Source organism: Aulostomus chinensis, chromosome 2 (assembly GCF_037954235.1).
Source record: "Aulostomus chinensis isolate RoL2024-O1b breed Wild chromosome 2, RoL_Achi_v1.0, whole genome shotgun sequence".
NCBI classification, from domain to species: domain Eukaryota; kingdom Metazoa; phylum Chordata; class Actinopteri; order Syngnathiformes; family Aulostomidae; genus Aulostomus; species Aulostomus chinensis.
The window spans coordinates 9,308,698-9,334,748 of NC_141321.1; the positions used below are offsets into that span (position 1 = coordinate 9,308,698).

General features: G+C 43.5%; 1 protein-coding gene across 1 annotated transcript in view; it reads right to left on the reverse strand.

The window, feature by feature from the left end:
* coro2ba (coronin, actin binding protein, 2Ba) overlaps nucleotides 1-4,589 on the reverse strand; it is a 40,436-nt gene extending 35,847 nt beyond the window's left edge. The window contains exon 1 of the mRNA XM_086226454.1: nucleotides 4,248-4,589. Within this exon, the coding sequence (XP_086082580.1) occupies nucleotides 4,248-4,262 (15 nt within the window). The 5' untranslated portion in view covers nucleotides 4,263-4,589. The remainder of the gene's footprint in view (nucleotides 1-4,247) is intronic.
* Nucleotides 4,590-26,051: the final 21,462 nt, after the last annotated feature.

The following is a 26,051-nucleotide window of genomic DNA, read 5'->3' on the forward strand; positions in this document are numbered from 1 at the left end:
TTTTTCTGACATTTTATGGACAGTTAATCAAATAGTCAAGAAAAGAGTCAATCAATACTCAATAATAAAAATAATTGTTAGTTGTCGCTCTGGTTTTCTTTTTGTACTGTTTAGTGTGTAAACATTGCCTGGTCACCATTTTGAGCACAAAGTCACTTTGTAATTTACAGTATGTAATTTTCTATATGACTTTCAGTGTGCAGAGACTTACAGGTAGATGTAAAATACAATACATAAAGGGTTTGTTCTGCCTTCGTCTTCCTCAGAGCAGTGTGTTTCTATGGTGATTACAAAATATTAATTTTTCATTCTTTACATTTTAAATCCTAAATTATAGTCGCGTCATAAAGTTGGTGGTGAAATATTGGATAAACCATTCATCCATCCGTCCATTTTCAATACTGTCTATCTGTTAAGGGTCATGGGGGTGGGGTGGAGCCTATCCCAGCTGACAATGGGTGAGAGGCGGGGTTCACTCTGTATGGGTCACCAGTCTGTCACAGGCCCATCAGGAGCAATCAGGGGATCAGTATCTTGCTCAAGGATACTTGGACATGGTCACCGGGGGAAGTGAGGAATGAACCAGCGACCCTTCGGTTGTGAGACGGCCTCTTTACCACTGCGCCATGCCGCCCCCTGGATAAACCTCCGGGCCCAAAGAAATTATTGCCTGTCGACTAAAGCGTCTGTCTTAAAAAGCTAAAGAGCTTATGGTGCTGTCTCACAGACGACTCAGCCTATAAGGCCATGTTTGAAACTAAAGGCCAAGGATTTAAACGTGCAATGACCTATTTTCACTGCATTCCATTTTGTCACACAAATAAATGTCTCTCTCTCCCTCTCTCTCTCTTTCTTTCTCTCTCTCCCTCTCTCTCTCCCTCTCCCTCTCTATGCCACGTCAAATATTAGACCTTTCTATGCGGAGCTGGGACAGACTAAGACAATTAGTCCCAGTAACTTAAACCATCTGTTTGCAGGTTCACATTCGCGACTACTGTGAGTGTTATTGTAGAAACTAATGTCTGCACATCTGCATGTCCACTTTGAAAATAAAACCCCTCCAATACACTTTCATGCAAATTCTTCTTTGCAGCAAAGGTGTAAGTGGTTTACAGGCTTTTTTTAATTTTTCAGACGACCAATTTAATGTATCGCAGCCATATTGACTGAACCAGATGCAGCAGGATTTAATACCGAGTCAGTCAATCAGTTATTTCTCTCTTTGTTTTCACGTAGAAAAATAAAAGTGAACTCAAATGTATCACATGACCATGTGAGAATGTTCCCCCTGAAACCTGGTCAGATGTGCCGGTAACACAAGAAGAAGGTCCTGTGCTGTGGAGCACTGCATGGTTCAGGTTTTTGTGTTTATCTTCTACCTTTTTTTCTACTATGGACGTTACTACAGTTAGCGTGCTACACGCATGAGCTGACCTGAAGACTGGACCTGCTAGCTGCACCAGATGGGGACTGGATCATGTTAGCACCAAAAAGGAGCCAAAGCAGAGTTTGCTTACAACCTACCTAAGAAGACATCTTCAATCAAGTCTTGGCTCGGTTCATTGGTCTGCACCTGTGAGCAACCCCTGGTTTCACACCTGCCCACCCTCCAAGGGGGGAACCAACCACTGAACCGAACCAGACGAGGCTTGTTTGCAAATTGGAAACTGTTTATTTATTTCTTGGTCATATAACTTTTATAAATAACAGTTTGAGCACTCTGTCCCACCCCGAATCATAAAGCCCACTTGGTTACAGAAGCCGTTTAGCTGAAAGGAACCGGAGTTTGTTAAAACTGTACCAGGACCCAGAGACCACCTCTTCAACAGGCCATGGTCCAGTTGTCTAGGTGAGTTCTGAAGTGCGATTGATGTGTTTGCACCTGATCCTCACTAAGCTAGATAGGTCCTTACTGGGGGATTTCTACTACTGCGAGGCGGCGCACACGAGCATAAACTCCCTGGATCTACTCCAAACTCTTCAAACACTTTAGGACAAAGAAGCCAGAGCTGAGCTCACAGACCCGAAGCTCCTCAGTGCTGCAGTGTGTTCTGTAGTGCATCACCCGGGGGACTTAGAGATAATGGTCTGAATCGAACCTGTTACTTTCCTACAATCACTTGTCAGACTGTCTGGAGTGAAAAAGGCCGACTGAATTTCTAAACGAGTTTTGGATTAATCTGTAAACAGCCTGAATTGTGCGGACAATACCTGTCCAGCTGGGCTTCAGCTACCACGACGCTATCGTCGGTCGCTAGCACGTTGCTGTGTGTGACATACAGCACAGCACCATAGCCACTGAGTACCTGAGGGTCAAGTATCCTTTATACTGCAAATTCACGGATGGTTGCAACACTCAGTCCTGGTGTTGTTTAGAAGCCAGTAGATGCCAAAGCTACAGGCGCAGTTCCTCCCTCAAAGACAAAACTTGTGTGTTACATGTATGATGTACGGTCACTAGGCTGGTCCTTGACCTGAGCCTCAGTAGCGCTGTCTCTCCGTGATGTAGCCATCTGTGTCTGTGATGAGAGGACAGGGCTGTTTAGCCCTGTCAGCGCTGCTCCCAAGGTGACTTCTCTGTTGTTGGCAGGCAGAGCCATGAAAACAGCTCCGGAGACTCTCTCTCTCTGTGCCGGCTTCTCCCACACACAGACGTCATCTTTAGATACCGCTGGTGCTTTCATACCCCTTTTATGAAGGAGCATTTTTGTCTTCCACATTGTCCTCATTTCCAAAATAACATGAGAGAATCAAATTCATTAGAATGCTCCTCACTGCCTTTGGCTCTGTCTGTAGTCAAATTTTAGTTTTGGCTAAATGCCAACACAGGCTCACCTGACCTTTTCCTCTTTCCAGTTCTCATAGTGTAGAATGCCTACCTACGCAGCTAGCAGCACACACATGCACGCACGCACACACACACACACACACACACACACACACACACACACACACACCTCCCACACAATCTCACACAGGCAGGGAAATTGTAGTTTGAGAGCGAGCGTCTGTGAGCTTTTATGTTCCAGATTACTAGCTAAAACTGAAAAGTGCACCGTCCTGTGTTCAGAACTCTTTGGAGTGGGACTTGCAGGTATGTGATTGGACTATGAGTCGGAGTAAATAGGCCATTGTCCTGTGTCTGCACCAGGTCATCTATTTTGGTCCAGGTTAATTCTCTTCACGGGAGTAGGTGTACTAATTTCTTCAGTGTCTCTTCCTCTCTCATATTCTGTCTTTCTTTCTCTGTTTCTCTCTCCCCCTGCTAATTGATTAAGAGGATTCAAGCGGCTACAGCAGCCTTGAGCTTTGACTGCGACCACCAACACGCACTTGAGTGCACACAAACACTCACTCGAGTGGGCTGACACACCTACTTTAAGAATAGATGAGACTGTTAACACTGGTGACCTGTCCAGGGTGAACCCCGCCTCTCGCCCGAAAGCTGCTGGGATAGGCTCCAGCCCCCCTGGACCCTTAACAGGATAAGTAGAAGAAATGGATGGCTGGATGGATGGATGGATGGAGACTCTTAATACACTCATACACACACTGAGGAGGACACTGCATGGACTGAGATTCACTCCCTGGAGACATTCCAAACCATTACCACTTCACTCCTAAACTTTGGCCAAAAAACAACCATATACCCTACAATTTCGTGGTTTGCCATGTGGTGGCCAGTTTTTCATCCCTAATTAGGATGTGAGAGACTTTAGTACTTGAATGTACTTAAGATTAAACGTCCCTCAGTTGGTTAGTATTATAAATTACTTTACAAATGGTGCAACATGCAAAAACTGTTCAGATACCAGTGCTGATGTTTCATTTCTCCTCAGAAAACCATAAAGTTTGCAGAGATCGGCAGACAAAAACCTGCCAGCGACCAGGATGAACAGACTGCTGACTGTCACAATGGAAATTAATTTTCGTTGTATCCTAACCAGCGGGGACCCTGATACCTGTCCTCTATCCTGCAATTCTAACACACAAACTCATCTTCACTCCCAGCCTGAAAACACACACACTCACACACACACACACACACACACACACACACACACACTTACACACACACACACACACACACACACACTCACACACACACACACTCACACACACACACACTCACACACACACACACACATTAGAGTAATTATGTGAACAACCTTCCTAGTCCCTTCTAACCGTGAGCTCAAATCAAGGGTGGCATCCTGATAGTTGCCACCCGTTTAAATCAGTCTTACCTTTGTGACAGTCATGCAGAATCAGTGGGTGAGGAGCAGGCCAGTGTCCCCTGAAAGCAGAGAGCAACGCTGCAGGAGTGGTGGAGTGATGAGGAGCAGAGGAGGGCAGCTCTGCTGAGTATGCAGAGAGAGAGAGAGAGAGAGAGAGGGAGAGAGAGAGAGAGAGAGGGAGAGAGGAGGGGACCGGCAGGTTTGAGTGTCTGGCTCACTAAGTACAGCCGGGCTGATTGCTGCTGCTGCAGTGGAGCTTCTCTCTGTGAGCGCTGGGTTACTAACACAGAGAGAAGCTCCCTGCTAGGATACACCCCTCCCTCTTTCCTCACCACACACGGAAACACACACTCTGGTGATGATGATGCACACAGAGTGAGGCTGTCCTGCTCTCTCTCTCTCTCTCTCTCTCTCTCTCTCTCTCTTTCTCTCTCTCTCTCTCTCCCTCAATATGATTAGTGATGAGCTAATACAGCTTATTGATGAGCAGTCAGGCCGGACTGCAGGAGGGGGAGAGGAGGACTGCAGAGGGAGGGAGGGAGACGCTGTGTCGCAGTTTACTACTCAGACACGGGGCAAGCTGCACATTATCGTGTGTGTGCTTGTGTGTGTGTGTGTGTGTGTATGAGAGGGAGAGGCATTGATTGATTTTTATCTGTGTAGCAAATTAGATTCAATTAGCACTAATATTAATTCCTACATTTAGTGTAATCCTATCTTGATGCGATCACACTGTCTTATTGCTCATGTCTACGACCATGTTGTTACCTGAACAAGTGACTATAAACCTTAAACTTCATGCTGTAATTGTACTTTATTCTCTCCCATTTCAAGCGCTCGGTCCGTCTCCACTCCTCAGTCATGCAGCGTCCCGTCCAGCTCATCAGGAGCTGCCGGAGGTTCAGCGGAGATGTGGAGATGAGAGCTCAAACCTCACCGCCTACGTCACGTTTTGTACGGTGCTTCTTTCTCGCACTGCCAGTGAGGTCGTTTGCGTCTTTGCAGGATTCTGGAATAAACTCCTGAGGCTGACTGTTGTGAAATTTTGAAGCAGACAGGACCCTGGTCCAAGGACAGAAACCGTTCCATTTTGGGGGGAAGATCAGAGTCATGGAGAAGAGACATCAACACCTCTGAACTTTCTTTGTTTTTGATAGAACTTTTATAAATTTGTTTTCTTTTGGCAAACAAAAACAAATATTTTGCTTCACGACCCTCCAACTGCCCCACTGACGCAAGTGTGAGGTAAAACCAGGATTTCCAGGAGGGACTAAACTAAATCTATGATTTCCCTTTATCTCAGGGTTTTGACGCGGCACTTTTTTCCTCACCGGCTCCCGTGAGCTGACACATCGGCTGCTTTCTGATGTCTGTGCTGTTTTCCAGACACTTGACTGACATTTCTGTCCATCTCACTTCCACCTGAACGGGTTTATGACTTGGAGTAAAGACCCTGAGTATCAACACGTGAACGCGGGTGTGTCAGTGGGCGGAGACTTGTTCATTTTCATAAAATATCGAACGTGCATTCTGTTCTCTCTGAGTGCGGTTTGCCAGTAAAGGACAGAATCAGCATTGTATCTTCACAAGTGTTTTTCATTGGCTTATTTGTAAGGACATTAGTATAATAGGACAAAGCCATCCGCCCTTGCAGAGAAACATCTTTGTCATACTAATTTTCTAAATAGAGGGATGCTAGAGACAGGCCAAGATTCCTACTCAGTTTCCATGGTTTAACTTACCACCATGAGACTCTTTTCTAGAGGCTGCAACACACAATACCGGCTTTGTTTGCACCACTTTGGGTTGTGCATCGCTATACCAGCTTGTGTCTGTGTTCTGTAAGTGTCTGTACCAGACAAAAACACAGTTCATAAAAATGCATACATGACCATATGAGGGCAGGCCATCGCTCTTTTTTCCTGCAGTTTAATTAAACCGCCCACTATGTTTGTCATTATATAGTTTTTAGGAGTTTCAGCTGAGGCCCGGCTGTGAGCATTTCCTGTCTGGAACAATAGAATTTCCTGTGTCTGCGTGCATGCCATTGGTAGGGGGACGGGGTCTTCCAGATCTGAAGAGGCACATCTACAATAGGCAACATCAGTGTATGAAGGTCTAATTCACCGTGTCAACTCAGGAATACGAGAAGAAGCCATTCCTGTCACTTGGCTCACTTGGCAGCGGTGAGAGACGATGTGGTGCTGTGGAGCTCAGTGGAGTTAAATCCTTCACATTCTTAGAAATAAATGCCCAGCTCCAATTTACAGCAATTATGAGGTGTGGGAGTAACAGACATCATCTGCTGGGTGGAGGCGACAAATACCTGCAGAGCTGGAGGAGCCACCATGTCTCATATGTTCCACCAGATGTCTAGAGGAAGGAGGTGGGCGGAGGGAGTAATTTAACAGTTTTATTTGCTATGACAGTCAGTATTCACGGACGTCAACTTCATTCATGTCAACATTTAGGGAAAAAGTACTCCTCTTCTGTCTGTTAGATGTAACTTCCACTGTTCCCCACTGCTCCGGTGAAATGTGGAAGTCTGTCTTGTATTGTGACTTTTGTGCCTTTATTGTATTTAAACGCTCAGACAAGTCCTTGAGACCTCGGAGTAGCTAGTAAAATCAAGAGCATGCTGCCCTCGTGTGGCCGAATTATGGTATTACCTTCAAATTTTGTGAAAAAAACTCACATTCTTCTTTTAATAGCTATTTAAGCATTTTCCAAGTCCAAATGGCTTTTTTAAAAACTTTATTATCAACTAAAATGCAGAGCTCACATTTTTTAACTCAGCACGATAAAGTCAAGCAAAACCCAAACTAAAACTAAATATTAGTTTAGTCATTCCCATGAATGCTAAATCCATCCATCCATCGTCGTCTTCCGCTTAGTCCTTACTAGTAAGGGTCGCGGGGGGGCTGGAGCCTATCCCAGCATCTACGGGCGAGAGGCGGGGTTCACCCTGGACAGGTCGCAAGTCGAATGCTAAATCCTAAAAATAAATTCAGTTTATACAGTAAATATTTGAGTTTGTAAATAAAAATCAAGACACTTCTATTTTTTTGTTGCAGCCCAATATTTATTTTTCTTAATTTTCTTTAAAGTAATTAAAAAACTGATCTATTTTTCTTCATGCTTTGATTTAGAATATAATATTCAGTGTTCCCAATGCATGGAAATAAAAACTATTGTAAGGATTTTGAGTTTTACTTATGTTTTTAAACACACTGCTATTATTTTGAACACACATGTATGTATGTATGCATGTATATATGTATGTATGTATTCCCCTAAAAGCTGGCATGATCCTTTAAATAGCATCTGTTTAAAATATCTATATAGATATTTTAAACAACATACATACATACATATATAGATGCATACATACATACATATATACATGCATACATACATACATGTGTGTGTTTTTAGTGGGCTTGACTGCAGCTGCAAAGATACTTGCTGTCCGCTGACACACTAACACGTAGACACTGGCTGAACACTTTCCTGGATTTGATTGTTTTGGAACTTTCTGTAGTGAGAATGCACGGCACGAGTGACAGAACTAGCTTGCAATGGATAGAAGCATTTACTATGGTAAAGGAGCAGCTGGATAATTAATATGATGACATACACTGTAACATGTGATGATGAAGATGATGTAATCATTTCTTCTGTAGATCTAGGGGTGGGGGTGGGTCGCCATGGGTGGGTGTTTGTCTCCGTAACCCTGACAGAGCTCGGCAGAGTGCTTAGGCTCAACAAACCTTTGAGCCGCGAGTCTTGGTCCAGATGGAACTGCATGATGCTGGAGGGTGAAGTGGTGCTGCTCCTCCTTCATGACACCCTTCACTTTAAACACATCTCCTACTCTGTCACCTGCAAAACATCCCCATACCACAGCACTGCCGCCTCCTGGCGTTATTGTGGGTGTTACACATGGAGCTTCAAGAGGTTCACCAGTTTGTCTGCAGACACAGACTCAGCGTCTTGAACCAAAAAGTTCAAACTTGCTGTCGTCAGTCCAGAGAACTTGCTTCCAGTCATCATAGGTCCAATTGTTGCGAGCTTTTAACTTTAACAATCTACTTTTTCTTTTTCTGTAGATGAAGTTGTGTTTTTTTTTCACAACCCCTTCAAACCAGTCTTTTCACGGTTGTCAGAGAATGGGTTATGACCTTGTCATGTTGTTTTCCTCCCTTGTTTGAGGTGCTGTTTTTCGCCGATCTCTCTTACTGGTGACAATAATATGTTTATCCTCTGCTTTTGAAGCAACCCTCTTTGTTCCAGGCCCTTTTCTATCCTCATAACTTCCAGTTTCCAGTTCCAGTTTCCTTCTAGTCTCTTCATTTCTGCTGTAGTTTGTCAGAGATCTAAATGCAGATGAGATTTATTGGGATTTTTGTATGCAGACTCTCAAAAGCAAATCTTCTCGACCCTAAAACTAAGCCCTTCTTTTGTTGACATTAATTCAGCAATGATCTGGTTACATATATATCATATATATTAATATCAATATCTCTCTCTCTCTCTCTCCATACATATATATATATATATATATATATATATATATATATATATATATATATATATATATTCCCCTTAAAAGACATGTTCCAAGTTGCTGAGATGATGTCACCAAGTTGGAACCAAATTAACCCTCTCGGTAGTGACACGTACCTCTCATGGTTAACTGACCAAATGTCTCCTCATCCAAACCATTTCCGTCCCCTCTCATGTTTGACTGTACTGGCAGCATTAAAGAAATCGAGCAACTTTACAAACAGACTGAGTAAAAGTGCTTTACTCCGATTTATGGGTCAGAGCTGACAGGAACATGTTCAGGAATCCCTCTTAGCACTCTGGTGCACGTAAAGACGGGTCGCCGGCCACAGCTGACAGCCTGTTACTCTTTGTCTTTAATGGCTGTTACTAAATCACATAATGATGCAGATGCACGACTTCTTTTTTAAATGATAGACAAAGATTGTGAGGAGGGAATGTGCTCCAAACGCTGAATGTTTCTACAGTAAATACCGCTTATGTGTTACCTAAAGTAAATAAAGGTACAGTTTGTTCATCACTTCAGCAGCCGATAAAAACCTTGATATATTTGCATCCTGATGTGTTGCTGGTTCACAAGTGCATCAGTTTCTCTAAAAAGCAACCTCAGGAGGAATTGATAAAAGTCTCCCCCGCAGACAAATGCTCTCATTGCAGCATTTCTAGGATATTCCGATTATTCTGATGTCTTTAATTCACACGCTGACTCAAAACAGAAGACATGAGATCATTCTGCTGAGCTGGTGACTGCAAATGAAAAGACAAAACACACTGTGATCAGCTACTTAGCCACACGATGACTGTCTCATAGAAAACTGGTGAGGACGAGCAAACGCCGTCGTAGACCAGAGACCTCAAAGGGGCTCCACATCTGATTCATCTCTCAGAAACCACATTATAATCACAAACAATGACATGAGTAAGCTGGCGGACCACAGACTGTGCTCAAGTAGACGTAGCCTCCAGGTCACTGGTCTGTTACCAAATCCTAGCGTTGGACATTTTTTAGGTGAAAGATAATTCATATTTGGTCATTGATTACCTTTACACTCAATATTTCCACTCACGTACAGTCATTTTTCCATGATTTCAAAAGTGATAAGAGTCCTTCAAATTTGTTTACATGACTCTGGAAAATAAATAGTACTCTAAAATCATGTTTATATGTGTGAAAAACACCCAGAAGGTCTCCTGCTACAGGGCAACAAACTGCTGCAAAAACCCAGATTCAAGATGCATATTCTAGATATGCTCGTCCAGAGAACGCTCCTCAGACCTGACGACATCCCGTGCGTTCGTCTGAAAATGCTCAATTCAGAAAAAGGCTTCAGTTCTAACAAGAATATGGTGCTTGTATGACCCTGATCTAATTCTGAATATTGTAATTTTCTGGATTATGGTGGATTATTTGTGCGCTAGCGTTGTCGATTGGTGTTGTCCATGTGAAAGTGATTCATTAATCTCAAGGCATAATTCCTACCTTGCTTTATTGTCTTTCTCACTCTAAATTGTGCCACATATATCATGCTGGATGAAATAAACTCACAGACTCATTCAAGAAATGTGCCGAGGAAATAAATCAAATGATTAATACAGCAGCATCTCTTCCTCAGCCACTTCCATCCAATCTGACTTCTCTTCGCACTCCTTGAAGTCACCCCCTGGTGGCTGTTAGAGGGCTGTAAGGCGCTGAGAGGAACATCCACATCTTTGCACAGTGTCTGCTGCTGACTGCAGACTGCTGTCAGTTTAACTTCCAAAACTGCAGCGTAAAAACAACTGTGTCACGCTTGAAGTGCTGTTGTCACGTGTAACGTCCCCTCCAGCACCACAGAAGCAGCTCGTCTTCCACTGGGTAATGTCTTGTTTTATTCGCATTAATGGCAGTAAATTCTTCGCCATTAATCCCATAAATACAGCATAGTCGTAGCTATGTTATGACCCAGATTGGTCATTATTTGAAAAATGAACCCAATAAGTCCCGTTTTGTTCAGACTGGTGTAGCATCCAGTCAGCTGTTCTTCCAAGTCCTTGACTGTGACTGAGTCACTCTGAAACTATACATTAAATACAGCACCAAAGTCCACCCCTTGGTGGCGCCGTGCTCCTATGTTTCTCACCCTGTCAAGGAGGTTCGGTGCAGCTCCCTCTGCTCTGTATTTCTGCCTCACTGGTGAGATTGCAGCAGAGGGAGTTTGAGGTAAGAAGAAGACAATAACATACTACAAAGGTATGTGGTCAGAGTATAATCCAGACCTACTCAACCACCAGCGTTCTTCTTTAGAATAATGAGCAGTTCTTCCTATTACCACCCCTCCTCTCTCTTGTTCCAACCACCCTCTTCCTCCCCCGCCTCCTCCTCTCAGAACCTTAACACTGGCCCACCGCATGATTTCCCCTCACAGAAATTGTTGCTCTATTGGAACATTTAATGTACAGAGGCTCAAATTTCGGCTGCACGGCACACTATTCCCGCCAGCCACAGACTGCACAAAAAGTACTTCCTCCATCATGAGCAAAATTAAGAGGGGAGAGAGAGGAGAATGACGGGGGGGGGGGGGGGGTGAGTAGGACCATGAGGATAGAGGTGGCTGATAGAAGCTGACAGAAATAGGAAGCACAAGAGCAAGTCGGAGTGAGAGTTATTGAGGTTCAAATCAGTAAGTCTTGTGTGTTTTGAAACAGTACCAACTCTTTTCAGTGTGTGTGTGTGTGTGTGTGTGTGTGTGTGTGTGTGTGTGTGTGTGTGTGTGTAGGGTATGCATAGCTCAACCATGACTGGACAATTCCACAGTTTATTCACTCAATGCGATGCATCGCTCCAGTCTCACCGTCTCTTTCAGTCATTTTCCACTGGTTTTCAATTCATCCAAGTCTCCTCTCTCACTACTTTTCCCTTCCTGGAGCCTCTCGTTTGCTCTATTTTTTCACCTGCCGGTCACTGGGGCAGATTTATGGAGTCTCCTGTTGGAAAAACCTTTATCCTTTCAACCCTGACTGGACCCTGATTCACTCAGTGTCCGGGAGGAAGCCGTCATCTAGAATTATTGGAAATTGGACGTCTAAATATAACATAGAAGGCAATTAAGAGGAAGATCTACTGTATCAGAGATTGGGGGATGTGGAAAAAAGACACAGAGCTGGTAACTAAAAACACATATCCATTTCTGTCTTATTTATTTATTTATTTATTTATTTATTTTACGTCTTACGTTCTCTCAGTCTCTTTCATTTCTTTCATACACACTCACCACACACCGAGTCTGGAAAACAACACACTCACATTAAGTCAGTGACAGCAGCAAAGAGGCTTTACCATGTGGTTGCAGTTAAGCAGGCCTTCGCGATCCAGTAGACCTCAAATAAAGACAAAAATACAGGAAATAAAGCACATCACTTTTTCAAATCTCTACACAACAAGAAAAGGGTTAACCATTGACCTTTAAACATCATCAGAGTTTATAAAAATACAACACGGACTCAAATAACAGCCTCCCCTCTTCATCACACCAATTTCCTCTTTACTGTTGTCCCAGATTGTATGTTCCACTCTCATAAAAGGCAGTAAACAAAGGCAAAACATGTAATTCTCCGAGGATCATTTGCTGAACTGCCTGAGTGAGTCAGTTTGGCTGACGCTGAATGTTTGAATGCGCTTTGGTCGGCTCTGTCCCCGTCAATGAATGGGGAGCCATTTATGTTCAGTTGGTCTCCGTTTGGGGCCAAATTGAGGGGTACCACACTGGAACATGACAAATATTGGTTTCTTTACAGGATTACTGTGCCACAAAAGCGGTGACGGAAGAGTACATACACTCCAAAATTACTCGTATAAAATGTTCTCCATGATTAGTCTTAATTAATTAGTCTGGTTTGTCCGTTAGCAGGATAACTCTGAAAGTTTTGGATGGATTTTGGATGGAACTTATAGGTTGAGGAACAGTCGATTAGACTTTGTAACTGATTCAGAAGTGCGCAGTGAACCAACTGAACTCTGTTTGAATTTTTTTTTTTAAACCAAGAGACCAAGAAATATCCTGGAAAATTGTTCAGGAATCACTAAAACTTGAGAATTTAGAAATACAGTAGCTAACAGTCGCATTTATCACCTCCGCCATGCAGGTCACGTGATCGCAGGCACTGGAAAGTTTACTAGCAGCGCAACACAAAAGCCTTGAATGGATTTCGATGATATTCGGTAGAAAGGTAGAATTTGGCTCAGGGAACAACTGTTAGATTGTCCTGATAGTGGAGGTCACGTAGCCCCAAATGCAGACGCCGAGGCAAGCAGGAAGTGATGGACTGACAATCATTTATTAAACTAGCAAAAAAAAAAAAAAAAAAAAGAGACAGACCAAAGAGAACAACATCTAAGCACTGCAAGAACAAAAAGGCAAGATATCAACATCATATCATAGAGAGAAGATCAAACTGAATAGCTGATCCAACCACACGAGAACAGGAAACCTCAATAAAGAAGAGAAACACAGACAGGAAGTTACACAACAAGACACATGAGGGAGGTCCATTTCAAAATAAAACTGGGGTGACTAAAACAGGGCTCAGGCAAACAAAGCATTAATATTGATATATATCATAAATCAATCCAATGAACAAACTGAAAAGTTCCTCATCTAAACTGAACCAGCACCGTGAGCTCTGTGTTGACCCGGCTCCAGACGTCCTGTCCGCAGAGGTATGTCCTCTCCGAGTGACTCTAGTTCCTTTCATGATTTATCTTATGGTAAAAGTTATCAGAACAGTTTTGGTTAAACCGGTGGAGGGGTGCAGCAGGGGCCAAGAGCAAGTGAGTACATTTTAGGACAGATCTGTTAACATAGTGAGTAACGGCGCTGGTTGTCTTGGTGGAGGTATGCGCTCTCTGCGTGCCCTCAAGTTCTAAGTAATCAGAGGCAGTTGCTTTGATGCTGTGTGAGATGATCGGATGACAAAAACAGACGTGGTGTGTGGTCATGTGGTCTTCCTATCACAAGTAGCAAGGAGGCTAGCTCCTAATCCGGTGCTAAATCCAATGGTCTTCCTTCGATTAGTGCAGCTCCTGTCGTTGCTTTTTCAGCTTGTTAGCCAGTCTGAAGGTTTCACTCCCTGGATTAGGACCAACAGGCCAGGGTTTATCATAAAGCTGCGGCATTCTATTGAACCTTCACAACCAGAACCAGGCGTCCCTCCTAGTGTGCTGCCAAAAGTAAAAACAAAAGAACCATGTCTGAATTCATGGGAGGCTCTGAACCACACCGTATCAGAGCTGCTTCTGGGTGGTTAATGTATCAGAAACTTCTCTCTGATTGTCAAGAACTGAGGGATTTGTTAAGATGATGAAAAAATGTATATGTAAACTATTTGACTCCTGTTCCTGCTCTGCTGTTGCATTGTTTATATCAGCCAAACGGCTAACTGCTCCACATTGATTGCATTCCAACTTGCTTCTTGATTGTGTCTGGTAATCAAAGTTGAAACACATGCGAAGGCTGATTACTGCCAGCCGCCTGACACAGTGGCATATTTCTACCACATGGAACAAGCGACATGGTGTTGTTCCCTTCAAACCTTTTCCTTGATTGATTGTGGCATGAATCACTTAGTATGTAATCATGTTCAGCAGAGGTATTGGATTATATCAAAATTCCTCGGAAGACAAATATGACAAAGATATTACGCAATCAAAAAGTTATTCCAGGTTTTGTACAGTTCTCCTCAAATTCATCTCTAAGTGATTCATATTTTCAGAGCCAAATGGGCACACGTCCTCAGACTCAGACTGGGATTCAGTGAGTTGATGCTTAAAATTAACGTTGCAAAACAGGACAAGTTGCTGGGTTTGATCTGGACCGAAGGATGAATGTTTCATTATGAGATGAAGTTATTCAATGTCAAAAACAAATTGCGACGAAAAGAGTTTGTTTGCAATCTGCTTTTCCTTACAAGTGTGCAGACGTCCCACTGTAACGCCAATTCACATCTGTGTGGCAACAGCTCCTGTTATTAAGGAAGTATTTTGAGGCTGTGTGAGAGAATACAACCACATCAGAAATGTGACAGGCTTAAAAGGGAGCCAAAGTGACTGAAGTCCAAAAAAAACAATAATCATGTAATACTAAAATCTGTGTTTCTTGTGCAAGGAAGTTGAGAAAGTGTTGTTTCAATTTGCCTTAAGCATCCATCTGCTGCTTCTGCCATACAGGCATGAGGCCTGATGGACTGTAGACATATGAGATCTGCTATTTTGGAGTTGTCTGATACAACGCTGCGGTTATATGAGGAGAAGGAACCCCCCGTGAGCTCTCAGGTACAGAACGGAGAGGACCAGAGGTTCTCAGTGCCAGCAACCACAGTTGGGTCACATTTTTACATCAGCATGGGGTCGCACCTACACTTACAGTAAATCCCTGAACAGTTTGGGTCAATGGAAGTGTTTAAAAGTCTGAGTTGGTATTTCCAGCGAAGCCTCTCATTCTTTGACACCAGCTGTTTGGCACATTTACATTGAGGAACCAGCCAGCTATACATTGCTGTGGTTTTTGGTACTGGAAGCCATGTTCTTTTTTTTTTTCCATGGCTGTTTTTTCAGACTAAGCTCTGTATGTGATGTTCATTATATGGTTAGTTTGCTGTGTGTTTGGAATAATTGGCCAGGCTGTGGTACATGTGTGTGTTTGTACAGTATGGATGGAAACTACTGCATGTTTCAAAGTGCAGGTGTCAAAAGTGGTGAAATCCCCACTAATTGTATGAGCAGTGAAAACTCCTCTTTTGGAGCTTGGCTGCGTTGAAGCCGAAAGTCAGAAAATTTGCCTTGAAAATGAATCATTTTTCCCACTTTCATGTGTAGATTTTGTCTCTTTACATCAGTCATGCAACCAGTATTGTTCATATTTGATCTGTAGATGTGTTTGTAATAATTTGTAGATATGTTGCTAAGATATTTACTTATGGTTAAAGGGTTGTTCTCAACTGAGACGTCAACAATAAGTGTTTTTTTTTGTTTTGTTTTGCTTTTCTCCACTTCTCTGACCCCAACGCGGTCAAAAGATGTCAAAGGTGTCATTTCTAACAAGAAAAACAAGCCTTAATAACCCCGTCATGTTTGTTTCAAGTGGTCCACGGCCCATGAGGAGATAAGAAAACACATAGTCCACATTCTTTGATAAACTTCCCTTTTCCTTTAAATGATAGCCAGCTCCTGAGTCTGTCCAGGCTTCAGGCCACGACCGTCGTAAAATGGGACTGTTGGATTTGTTTGTTTGCAATTGAGACTTTGTGCATCAGGTTCTCATTAATCCCAGTGAAACATTTATCTGCATTTATTACACTCCAACCAGCCACTAAGTGGAACTGTGGTCTGTTGGCCCCTGAGCAGCTGAACTCAGTGTTTGGGTAACATTTTCATCTTCAGTTTGCTCCTCTGTCCACAGGCCTCTTACAGCGAGGCCTTAACTGACCAAAGGTCATGCTCCCTGTTAGCAAGAGCTCCCTCGGTAAGTTATCCAGTTATAAAAACCACAAATATTCATCTTTTATTTACGTGTAAGAAATAGAACAATGCAGCGTGTCAAGCCCATATTATCACACAGCTCGGTCTTTCATTCATGTCCCATTTAAGAGGGTTTTACAGTTACACTCTAAATTACCACATCAGCTGCTATCATGGGAAAAAAAACACAAGTGCCATAAATTATAAAATTATCATTGCCCCATTTATGGTGCTGTCTTTATTACAGATACCTTTAAATTTCATTTATGGTTGAACAGTTGTTATAAAATCTCCAGGCATTGACAAGGGTGTTCCCCCGAGTTTGGGTGAAGGGGTGGGGGGTGTGTTGATGAAAACTTAATCCTGGCTGATGCCTTCAATCACAATGTGCAGAACAAACTAGAACTGGATTAGGACCCATGTAGAGGAGACACCCTCTGCTTGCCAAATTAAATAGTTCTTTGAAAAGTGCAAACAAAGTTATGGAAACTGAATCTGTCTCCTCCTGACCAGACACGCTGCCAAGCCTGGTACGAAAACAAACAGAAAGTTAGAACTTTAGCTGGAACAGTAGCTGCCAGGGTGTAGAACAACAGAAAATACCATCACACATAGACTTTCCTTGTGGAAAAACCACACCACAAGATGTGTTGCATTAACCATTGATGTGTTGTCACAAGCGTTAAATTTAAAAGGTCTGTGAGAGGGACTTAACTTGGTGTTTAAGTGGTCAACCTGCAACAGATAATTGCGTATGAGCATGATGAAACCTAATAATTACAAGGAGAAAATTGTACAGGGTTTGGTTTTCCATTGAGAACACAGAGGGCAAAAAAAGCCTACTACAATTTTTCCATCTGTCTCACAATGATTGTGAATGCAAATGCAATGAAACAGGAGTGTGTTTCCTCCAATGATGAAAACATGACGGAGGCAAAAGTTTATGTTACACCGCAAGACTTAAGCTCCCGCAGGAGTTGCGAGCTGCTTGGTCGGACGGAGGAATGTGGTGGGTGATGGTCATTAATTTTTTTAATATTATTTATTAATGTTTAGCGGGCTGCACGGTGGTGCAGTGGTCAGCACTGTGGCCTCACAGCAAGAAGGTTCCGGGTTCGAGTCCCGGCTCGGGCACGGGATCTTTCTGTGTGGAGTTTGCATGTTCTCCCTGTTCCTGCGTGGGTTCTCTCTGGTACTCCAGCTTCCTCCCACAGTCCAAAGACATGCAATTAGGGGACTAGACTGATTGATACTCTAAATTGACCATAGGTGTGAATGTGAGTGTGAATGGTTGTTCGTCTCTCTATGTTGGCCCTGTGATGGACTGGTGACCTGTCCAGGGTGAACCCTGCCTCTCGCCCGTTGAAGCTGGGATAGGCTCCAGGACCCCCGCGACCCTTAATGTGTAGGAATAAGCGGAAGATGACGATGGATTAATGTTTAGCCTGGAAAGTATCACTACTACCAAAATGTGACTTGCATAAGAGGCGGGAAGTCATCTCACACTGTCATAAGTCACTGAAACGGGTTCTCACTGAAATTTTGTAGGATGAGAGTGTAACATTTAATTTCACGATTCAAATTTGAGTGGGGGGGGAGTCTCCATGTTCTCCCCGTGCCTGCGTGGGTTCTCTCTGGTACTCCAGCTTCCTCCCCCAGTCCAAAGACATCAAGAGGGGACGAGGCTGATTGATACTCTAAATTGACTGTGGGTGTGAATGTGAGTGTGAATGGTTGTCTGTCTCTGTATGTTGGCCCTGCGACGGACTGGCGACATGTCCAGGGTGTATCCCGCCTCTCGCCCGTAGATGCTGGGATAGGCTCCAGCCCCCCCGCGACCCTTACTAGTAAGGAATAAGCGGAAGATGACGATGGATGGATGGATGGAAATTTGAGTGGGGAAGAAAAATGTATTGTGGGAGCACGGTAGAGTTTTCAGATGTGACTTCAGAGGGAGTGAGGAACAGGACATCAAACGTATGTCTCCTCTCCAGAGCAAGGTACAACAAGCACGCCTCCAGTCAAACAACATCAGAGGCCCAGCCTGGGTATTAGCAATTCGCTGATGTAGTCTGGAGTAAGATTATTTCAATCCCTTGGGATGAGGAGGAGGATCTTAAATTGATTCCTCAATATAACAAGCACAGCAACATCATCCTCCATCTCCCGGTGCAGGCGGCGGTGGGAAACATGAGGGATTCATTGCGAGAGATTCACACGACGAGGCCGCATTTGATTCGCTCTTTTTAAACATCAAGCGAGACATTGCATCGCCTGCAGCTTCATCAGGTTCGCTGCGTTTCTTGAATTTGTTCAGGAGCCACTGAGACATCAGGTAATATATGAATGGTGTGAGGTCTTGGTGGGCAATCCTGATCCAGCGTTTTGCAACTATTTCAACAGATTCTCGATTTAAGACGGAGTAGAAAATCTGGCAATGTAAAGCTGGAGGATAAATGAATAAATGAAGGTTCTCAGCTGACAAGCAAAGAGAGAACAAGGTGAATTTTAGCAATATTCCACAAAACTGAATGACTTACGAGATGCCTGAAATGGATTTCGGCCAGTAATCAAACAGAACATCACCAAGGTTTTCTATTAAGAGAAAATAGACCAAAGTGGAAATGTGATAAAGGACAGAATTTCAGTGTTATTGCTTTAATTGAATGTAATTTAGTTGAAAAACAGTTTTAGACATCCTGTAAGTAATCTCAACAAGACACTTGTTATGTGGTTAAACAGTACGTGTGTACATATCAGTGTCCCATAGATTAATTACTAGAATAAAACTGGTTTAAGAATTGAGCCCTGCGGTACCCCATACAGGTCAGAGGAGCACAGGTGGATGCACTTTCAAGATTTGAGACAAAATAACTCATTAAACTTATAACTTAGAGCGTATAAAAAAAATATTTAGAAGAAAATCAACCGAGCACAACACCAGAAATTCCAAGCAATTTTTTTCCGGGTGATCAAGTGGAACAGCACGGTCATTAATGCCAAAGGCTGCAGAAAAATAAAGAGGAACACAAACTTTTTTTTTTTTTTAATGTTCAGGCATTGGAAGGTTTTTATGGATGTTGGTGTGTTTTGGTTGTTTGTATGGGTTTTTTTTGGGGGGGGGGGGGGTGGGCATGCACTGAGGCCATTTTAAAACACTCAGTAACCCGACAGGGCCTCCTCCATACTCGCAGTAAACAGGGGTTCAATAATGCTAACGGCCACTTGAAGCACTTTTGGAGAAACAAGATCAGGCGACACCTGGATGAGTGGGTGTGGGAGTGTCGGTCATGTCATTGAAATTATGTGGGTGACTGATCAAGGAGGGCTGGGCTGATGTTGGAGGCCTCAGTAATCAGGTCCTGGAGGCTCCACCTTTAATCCCAAGGATTCCATGCTTCACAATCCCCCTCTGCACTCGCTGGGACCTCCTCGATGTTACACGCATCGCTCTCTCCATGGAGGTAAATCCATACGAGCAGCATGGATTTTGATTGAAGCAGGGGGGTAAGAGACAGTGTGAGCCTTGCTGTGTTCTTTGTCATCCATCTTGAGCCGTGTGGCTTTAGTTTCCACATTAGTCTATTTCCCACTATTGCCACTGGCACAACCAAACCTGCACAACCTGCCAGAGATCTGGAAAAGTAGGAATGACTCACTCAAACTTAGACAGAAACATTTACCTCTCTCCCTCTCTCTCTGTGCAGCTCTTTAATACGATCACTTTTGCTATATTTGGACTTTCCAGAAACATTCAGCAACAACTGACACTGAATATGTCTCACCGGGAATTTCACTCATAACTGAGCTGATTGCCACAGAGACAACAAATCTGAACTGCTGCTAGATGATAATTTCCCTCTCCAGCTCCTGAACTGATTTGAACCGCGATGGAGGATCCAGTGGCAAAGGGAGATGACGTAAATCTCCAAATATCTGAACTGCTGAGTGAGGACTTCTCAGAATAATGTGTTTCCTGCCCCAGACAAATTAAGAGGGGCTAATAACACACTTAAGCTACCTCAGCCACGTCTCTGCTTCCTCGTTTGTGACGTCGGCACAATAAGTAGTGCGGTGCTTTGCGGATTCTGAGCAGAATTGTTTGAAGTCATAAAAGACAAACATAGTGAGGTGAATATTAATCTCAGTGTCGGAAACTAAAGTTCTGATGTTTCTTTTTTTCAGTCACAAAGGGACAAAACTGGAATTCACAGTCATGTGGCAAAACAGCTCAATAAGCTGTTATAATGATGTGCTGATACACATAACATGGACCAGTTCTTTGATTATTGTTTGATGAAGTTATGCTCAATAACAGAGATTTTATTTTTTCTATGTGTAGTCATTTTGTTTTGGAAAAACTGCATACTGGGATTGAGGAGAGCAATTTATACGAGAAAAGCACAGGCTGAAAAAATAATATGGACTTCAAATCTCGGTAGAACTGCAGGGGGGGGGGTCACGATTTCTGCAACACGATCAATAATTTAACATCTCAGTACCTCACAATTCTATTTGATTCAGGGGAGCACAGACGAGCTTGCCTACATGGAGCAGAAGGAGTCAAACACCTTTTCTGTTTCTGCAAAACTTCATTTTGCAAAATGACATAAAATGTAAGCTGCGTATAAAATGTAATTCTGACGGGAGAGTGTATATTTTAGTTTCAATGTTTCACAGAGGAGTTGCTAATGTTGACACTTGGGCTCAATAAATAAGAGATCTGTCAGGAGATGCTGCCTGCTGTTCATCGTGTTAGAGGCTAACTGTCTGGACTGGAACTGCTCTTAACAGCCACAAGATGCAGGCTGTCTAACCACGAGCTGCAGGCTCCCCAGATTAGGCACCAAATGCCTGGAAGTGATTGGGGAAAACCTCAAATCTTCTCTACAAGAACACAGTCTGTAGATTTTAGGAAACCAAACTTAGGAGAAATTCTCCAAATAGATGAATCATGTTGATCTGTACCAGGTCTGGTGGGTTTGTTCATCTTTCTCTCCTGCTCAACAGTTTAATCAAAGAACACGAATGACGATTGTGTTGGTTAAGATAATGTTTCTCCAGCCAGCTTTGTTTATCCACCTCTAAATTAACAGAAGATCACAATATAACTATGCTTCCGCTTTGCAGTTCCCAAAGATTCCACTGATTTCTTCTTTCTTTTTTAGCTCCGCTGTGTTTCATGTTTTGCTGTGTCTGGGAGCCTGGTGAAGCTGCAACCATCATCATCATATGATATCTGGCCCAGGTTCCAGTCACAAGGACGAGGAGGAGGACTGAGACATTGTCAGTGTTTAGCGAAGTGCTGTGTGTGATGCTGGCAGTCTGGTGTTCTGAAAAGAAAGAATCTCGGACCTGAACAAATAAAATAGTGAACTGTTTAATGTTATTATAAGTGCTAATGATACCGGTGAATAATAATAAAGTTAATATTAACAATGATAATCATTTTTATTGATACTGCACTTATCAAAACCTGGATTACAAAGTCAAGAAGCAGCATTTTAGTTCTGTGGTGAGGTCTAATATGTGACTGAAATTTCTCATAGATGTCCATCATCCATCCATCCATCCATCCATTTTCTTCCGCTTATTCCTGTTAAGGGTCGCGGGGGGGGGGTGGAGCCTATCCCAGCAGCCTTCAGGTGAGAGGTGGGGTTCACCCTGGACAGGTCACCAGTCCATCACAGGACCAACACATAGAGACAGACAACCATTCACACTCACAGTCACACCTACGGTCAGTTTAGAGTATCAATCAGCCTCGTCCCCTCTTGATGTCTTTGGACTGTGGGAGGAAGCTGGAGTACCAGAGAGAACCCACACAGGAACAGGGAGAACATGCAGACTCCACACAGAAAGATCCTGTGCTGGAGCCAGGACTGGAACCTGGAACCTTCTTGCTGTGAGGTGACAGTGCTGACCACTGCACCACCGTGCCGCCTTCTCATAGAAGAAGCTTTGATGAGTTGTACTGCAGGCACACACTCTTAAGTATTTTTGCAAGGTTCGATTGTTTTTGTATTAGTGGTTGCACGCAGGCAGAATCAAATATTCTGGGCCAGTGGCTAGCAGGATAGCTTAACATAGCTGCGTTAAGCAGCTACTCACCGGGTTGCTGAAGTGTCTCTACTAGTGTCCCTAGAGATGAGAGACAGAGCTGCTGTTGCCACCAGGAATCAGAGAACCTGTCCTCTTCAAAATGTCCTCTGAGACAAAACTCTGTCATCATATTGGTCAGTGTCAATTAATATGTTGCCTGCTTGTAATAGGAATGGTCAGGTTAATTAGGCTGAAAGGACTGCTGCCATGACGCCTCATTATTATATCACACTTCATCGTACAAAGACACTTGTTTTTGGTAACATTGATAGGTCCATACATCCATCTATCAATCGATCCATCCATCCATCAATCCATCCATCCATCCATTTTCTACTGCTTATCCTGTTAAGGGTCATGGGGGGGGTGGAGCCTATCCCAGCAGCCTTCAGGTGAGAGGCGGGGTTCACCCTGGACAGGTCACCAGTCCATCACAGGACCAACACATAGAGACAGACAACCATTCACTCTCACAGTCACACCTACGGTCAATTTAGAGTATCAATCAGCCTCGTCCTCTCTTGATGTCTTTGGACTGTGGGAGGAAGCTGGAGTACCAGAGAGAACCCACACAGGAACAGGGAGAACATGGAGACTCACACAGAAAGATCCTGTGCTGGAGCCAGGACTGGAACCTGGAACCTTCTTGCTGTGAGGCCACAGTGCTGACCACTGTGGTTCCTGATGTTCATATCTACTCAGATATGACAGTGAGAATGTGGTGAAATTACATCAAAATCAAAATTTGCATCGTCTGATCCAGCGCTAGAAACTCAAAGTAGATCTGAGGTTGAACTATCACCCCTGATACAGTTTGTTCTAAATGCCAAACACCAAAATAAATACATAGCAGAAAAGAAACAATTTTCACTTCAAAACACACATGCACACACACACACACACACACACACACACACGTACACACGTACATACACGCACACATGCACTTACACGCACACAGGTTAATACACTGGCTACTGTGTACTCTTTGAGGTGGAGGACTCACGTCTCTTTACAATAGAGCAATCCTGATTGCATACTCGTTACGTACATTTAGAACAAGAGGGGCTGGAGGAAGCACTGGAACCTTTACCACCGTGAATTTGTGAAACACAGTTGACATTTGCTTGGGTTTCTGCATGGCAGCATGAAAACCACCAAATTCCTTCCAGCTTGCATTCTGTCACTCAAGTTCTCGTCATCTGAATCCGCTCACATTGCTTTGATTTGTGTTACTTCAACTTTGGCCGACCATCTCGTTATAAATATCACAATCACATTTTAGTGCTGATGTTTATTTACGTGTATTAGTCAGACCCAGCGGAATGCTTCACTCCTCTTACGGAGGTAGTGGACCTGATTATTTTCATTTCTTGCTTAATTTACTATTAAAACTGTCAATTCAGCCACCTCAGAAGACAGAAAGGGTCCCTAGTGATACTAAACTCACAAGCAATTGACTCCTGTGTGTGTGTGTGTGTGTGTGTGTGTGTGTGTGTGTGTGTGTGTGTGTGTGTGTGTGTGTGTGTGTCTGTGTGTCTGTGTGTCTGTGTGTGTCTGTGAGTACCACACACTACACACTTCTTGTTTGGTTCATGTATTTTATTGTGTGTAATTCTTGACAGAGAGCTTTACAAGTTATGACCTCCCAACTCTTTCTCCAGGTTAATGCTTTATGCAGGGCTCTGTCTTCCTGCTGTCCTCACTGAAGATGATAGAGGTCCAAAAACTATTTTGAAAAAGCCCCATGGAGCAGTTGGAGTATGTGATGTAACACGTTAAAAAAAGAAAAAAAACATCCATTGTTTCTTCCTACTCGTGCCTTACTTGGCTGTGCCTCGTGGAAAGGAACATCTCCACGGGTAATAAGCTTCAGTGTGAACAGTCAAAGTAGAGATGTTTTGAAGAAGGACGTCCAAGAAGTGTCGTAGGCAGCAGCGGAAAACAGAGGAGGCCTTCAAAGGATATGGGAGTGTAGCCATTACAGGCCAGGATGAGGAGAGGCATTTGAGCGCCTCATCATTAGTGACTCCGAGGATGAAGTCTGCTTCTTGATGTCTCGTTGAGTCAGATCTCCCGCACTTTTGGGGAAGTCATTCCTCGTGGAGATGCTGGCCTTTGTGTCTTTTGTCTTCTCACAATAAAAGCCTTTGTGCATGTAATTGATGCTATGCAGTAACAACAGTTGGCTTCCTTTTTTAGCCTCAAGGAAAATCGAGTTGATCTAAGGTCATTTGTCCACAAAACAATCTTTTTTCAAGGCTGGCTTTTCTTTGTGATTGTTTCAATAGTAGAGCTGAGTTTTGTTTTTGTTTTTCTTTTAAGTTACTGCTCAAACACCAACAGTGTGCAAAGGTGCATGTGGCAGGTTCTATTCCTCAAGAAAAGACTGGACAAATACCACAAGGCCCAACTGCCACATATTCTGGCAAACGAAAGCAATGGAGGGGCTCCTGATCTGGACCATTGTACTCGCCAAAATGTTTAATTGCCTATAAAATTTTGTGGATCCACACAGGCCAGGTTCCGTCCTCTCTCCTTTTGTAGTTCAGTGTTTATTTAGTTAATCCAGAGCAAAGACCAGATGAAGAACTGCCCCTTGTGCCAACATTTCCACCTCCACTGAGATTCAATACCTCAGCAACCAAAGTGTCTAAAAAATGCTGAGCCGCAAAAGTCAGATGGTTTGGAGTCATGTTTTTGTGCATCTTAAAGCAGAGGAGGCTTTTCCCTTGTTCTTCTAACTGATGACTTTTTGTCCTTTTTCTTCCATCATTCCCTCGAATTGTTCCATGCATCCCCGCATCATCCCACCAAGCTGTCCTGGTCGTTGCCCCGCTCGTTCAGCATCTCTGGGGGCCAACACAATCAGCTGACAGCGAGGGGTTCCACCCTGGGTTACACGTAATGTGTGGTACGTAGGATCGCGCAGTTGCAAAAAGATCAGCCATATCAAATTCATAAACTGAAAACATAACACTGGCTCTGTGTGCTGACCAGCTGTGCTTCCTGTGTGTGTTCTTCCCCCTCGTGACAAACCTGCGTTGTTAGGATGGATGAACTAAACTGTGGTCTGTTTTCCCGGAGGCAATATTTTGTTTGGTCAGATTGGAAAATAGCACTTAAAAGGAACTACACCAAGACCATTTACAGGAAGTGGTCTTTCCCGGACTCCATGATGTTCTGGAGTTATTTGTATATTGTAGGGATGTGATTCGGCCTGAATCTGACCCAACTCCCAGGTGCTTGCGCATATGCAGCTTTAGCTGTCCAGGTCACATGCACTTGACAAGCTGGAACGTTGATGAGCAAACTCAGTCCTCGCTAGCAGTTAGCTGAGGAGTGAAACGGGGTCTTCAGATTGAACCTTTTCTCTGAGTTTCTTGTGTTTTGCAGTGTTAAGTGGACTGTGAAAAGAGCAGCACACAGTCATGTCCTAGAAAAAAGAACTGCATTGCCTTAAACCTTAACCAGTCTGCCATCCAGTCCCCCATCAAGCTGGCTTGGTCTCCCTGCCTCCCCTACCAGAAGCTTCCTTCTTCAGCTGTTATTAACATTTCCGTGTTTCCCACATTTTGGTATTGTAAACGGTTTTCTTGTCTGTAACAACATCTACTGCACGTCTGTCCGTCCTGGGTGAGGGATCCCTCCTC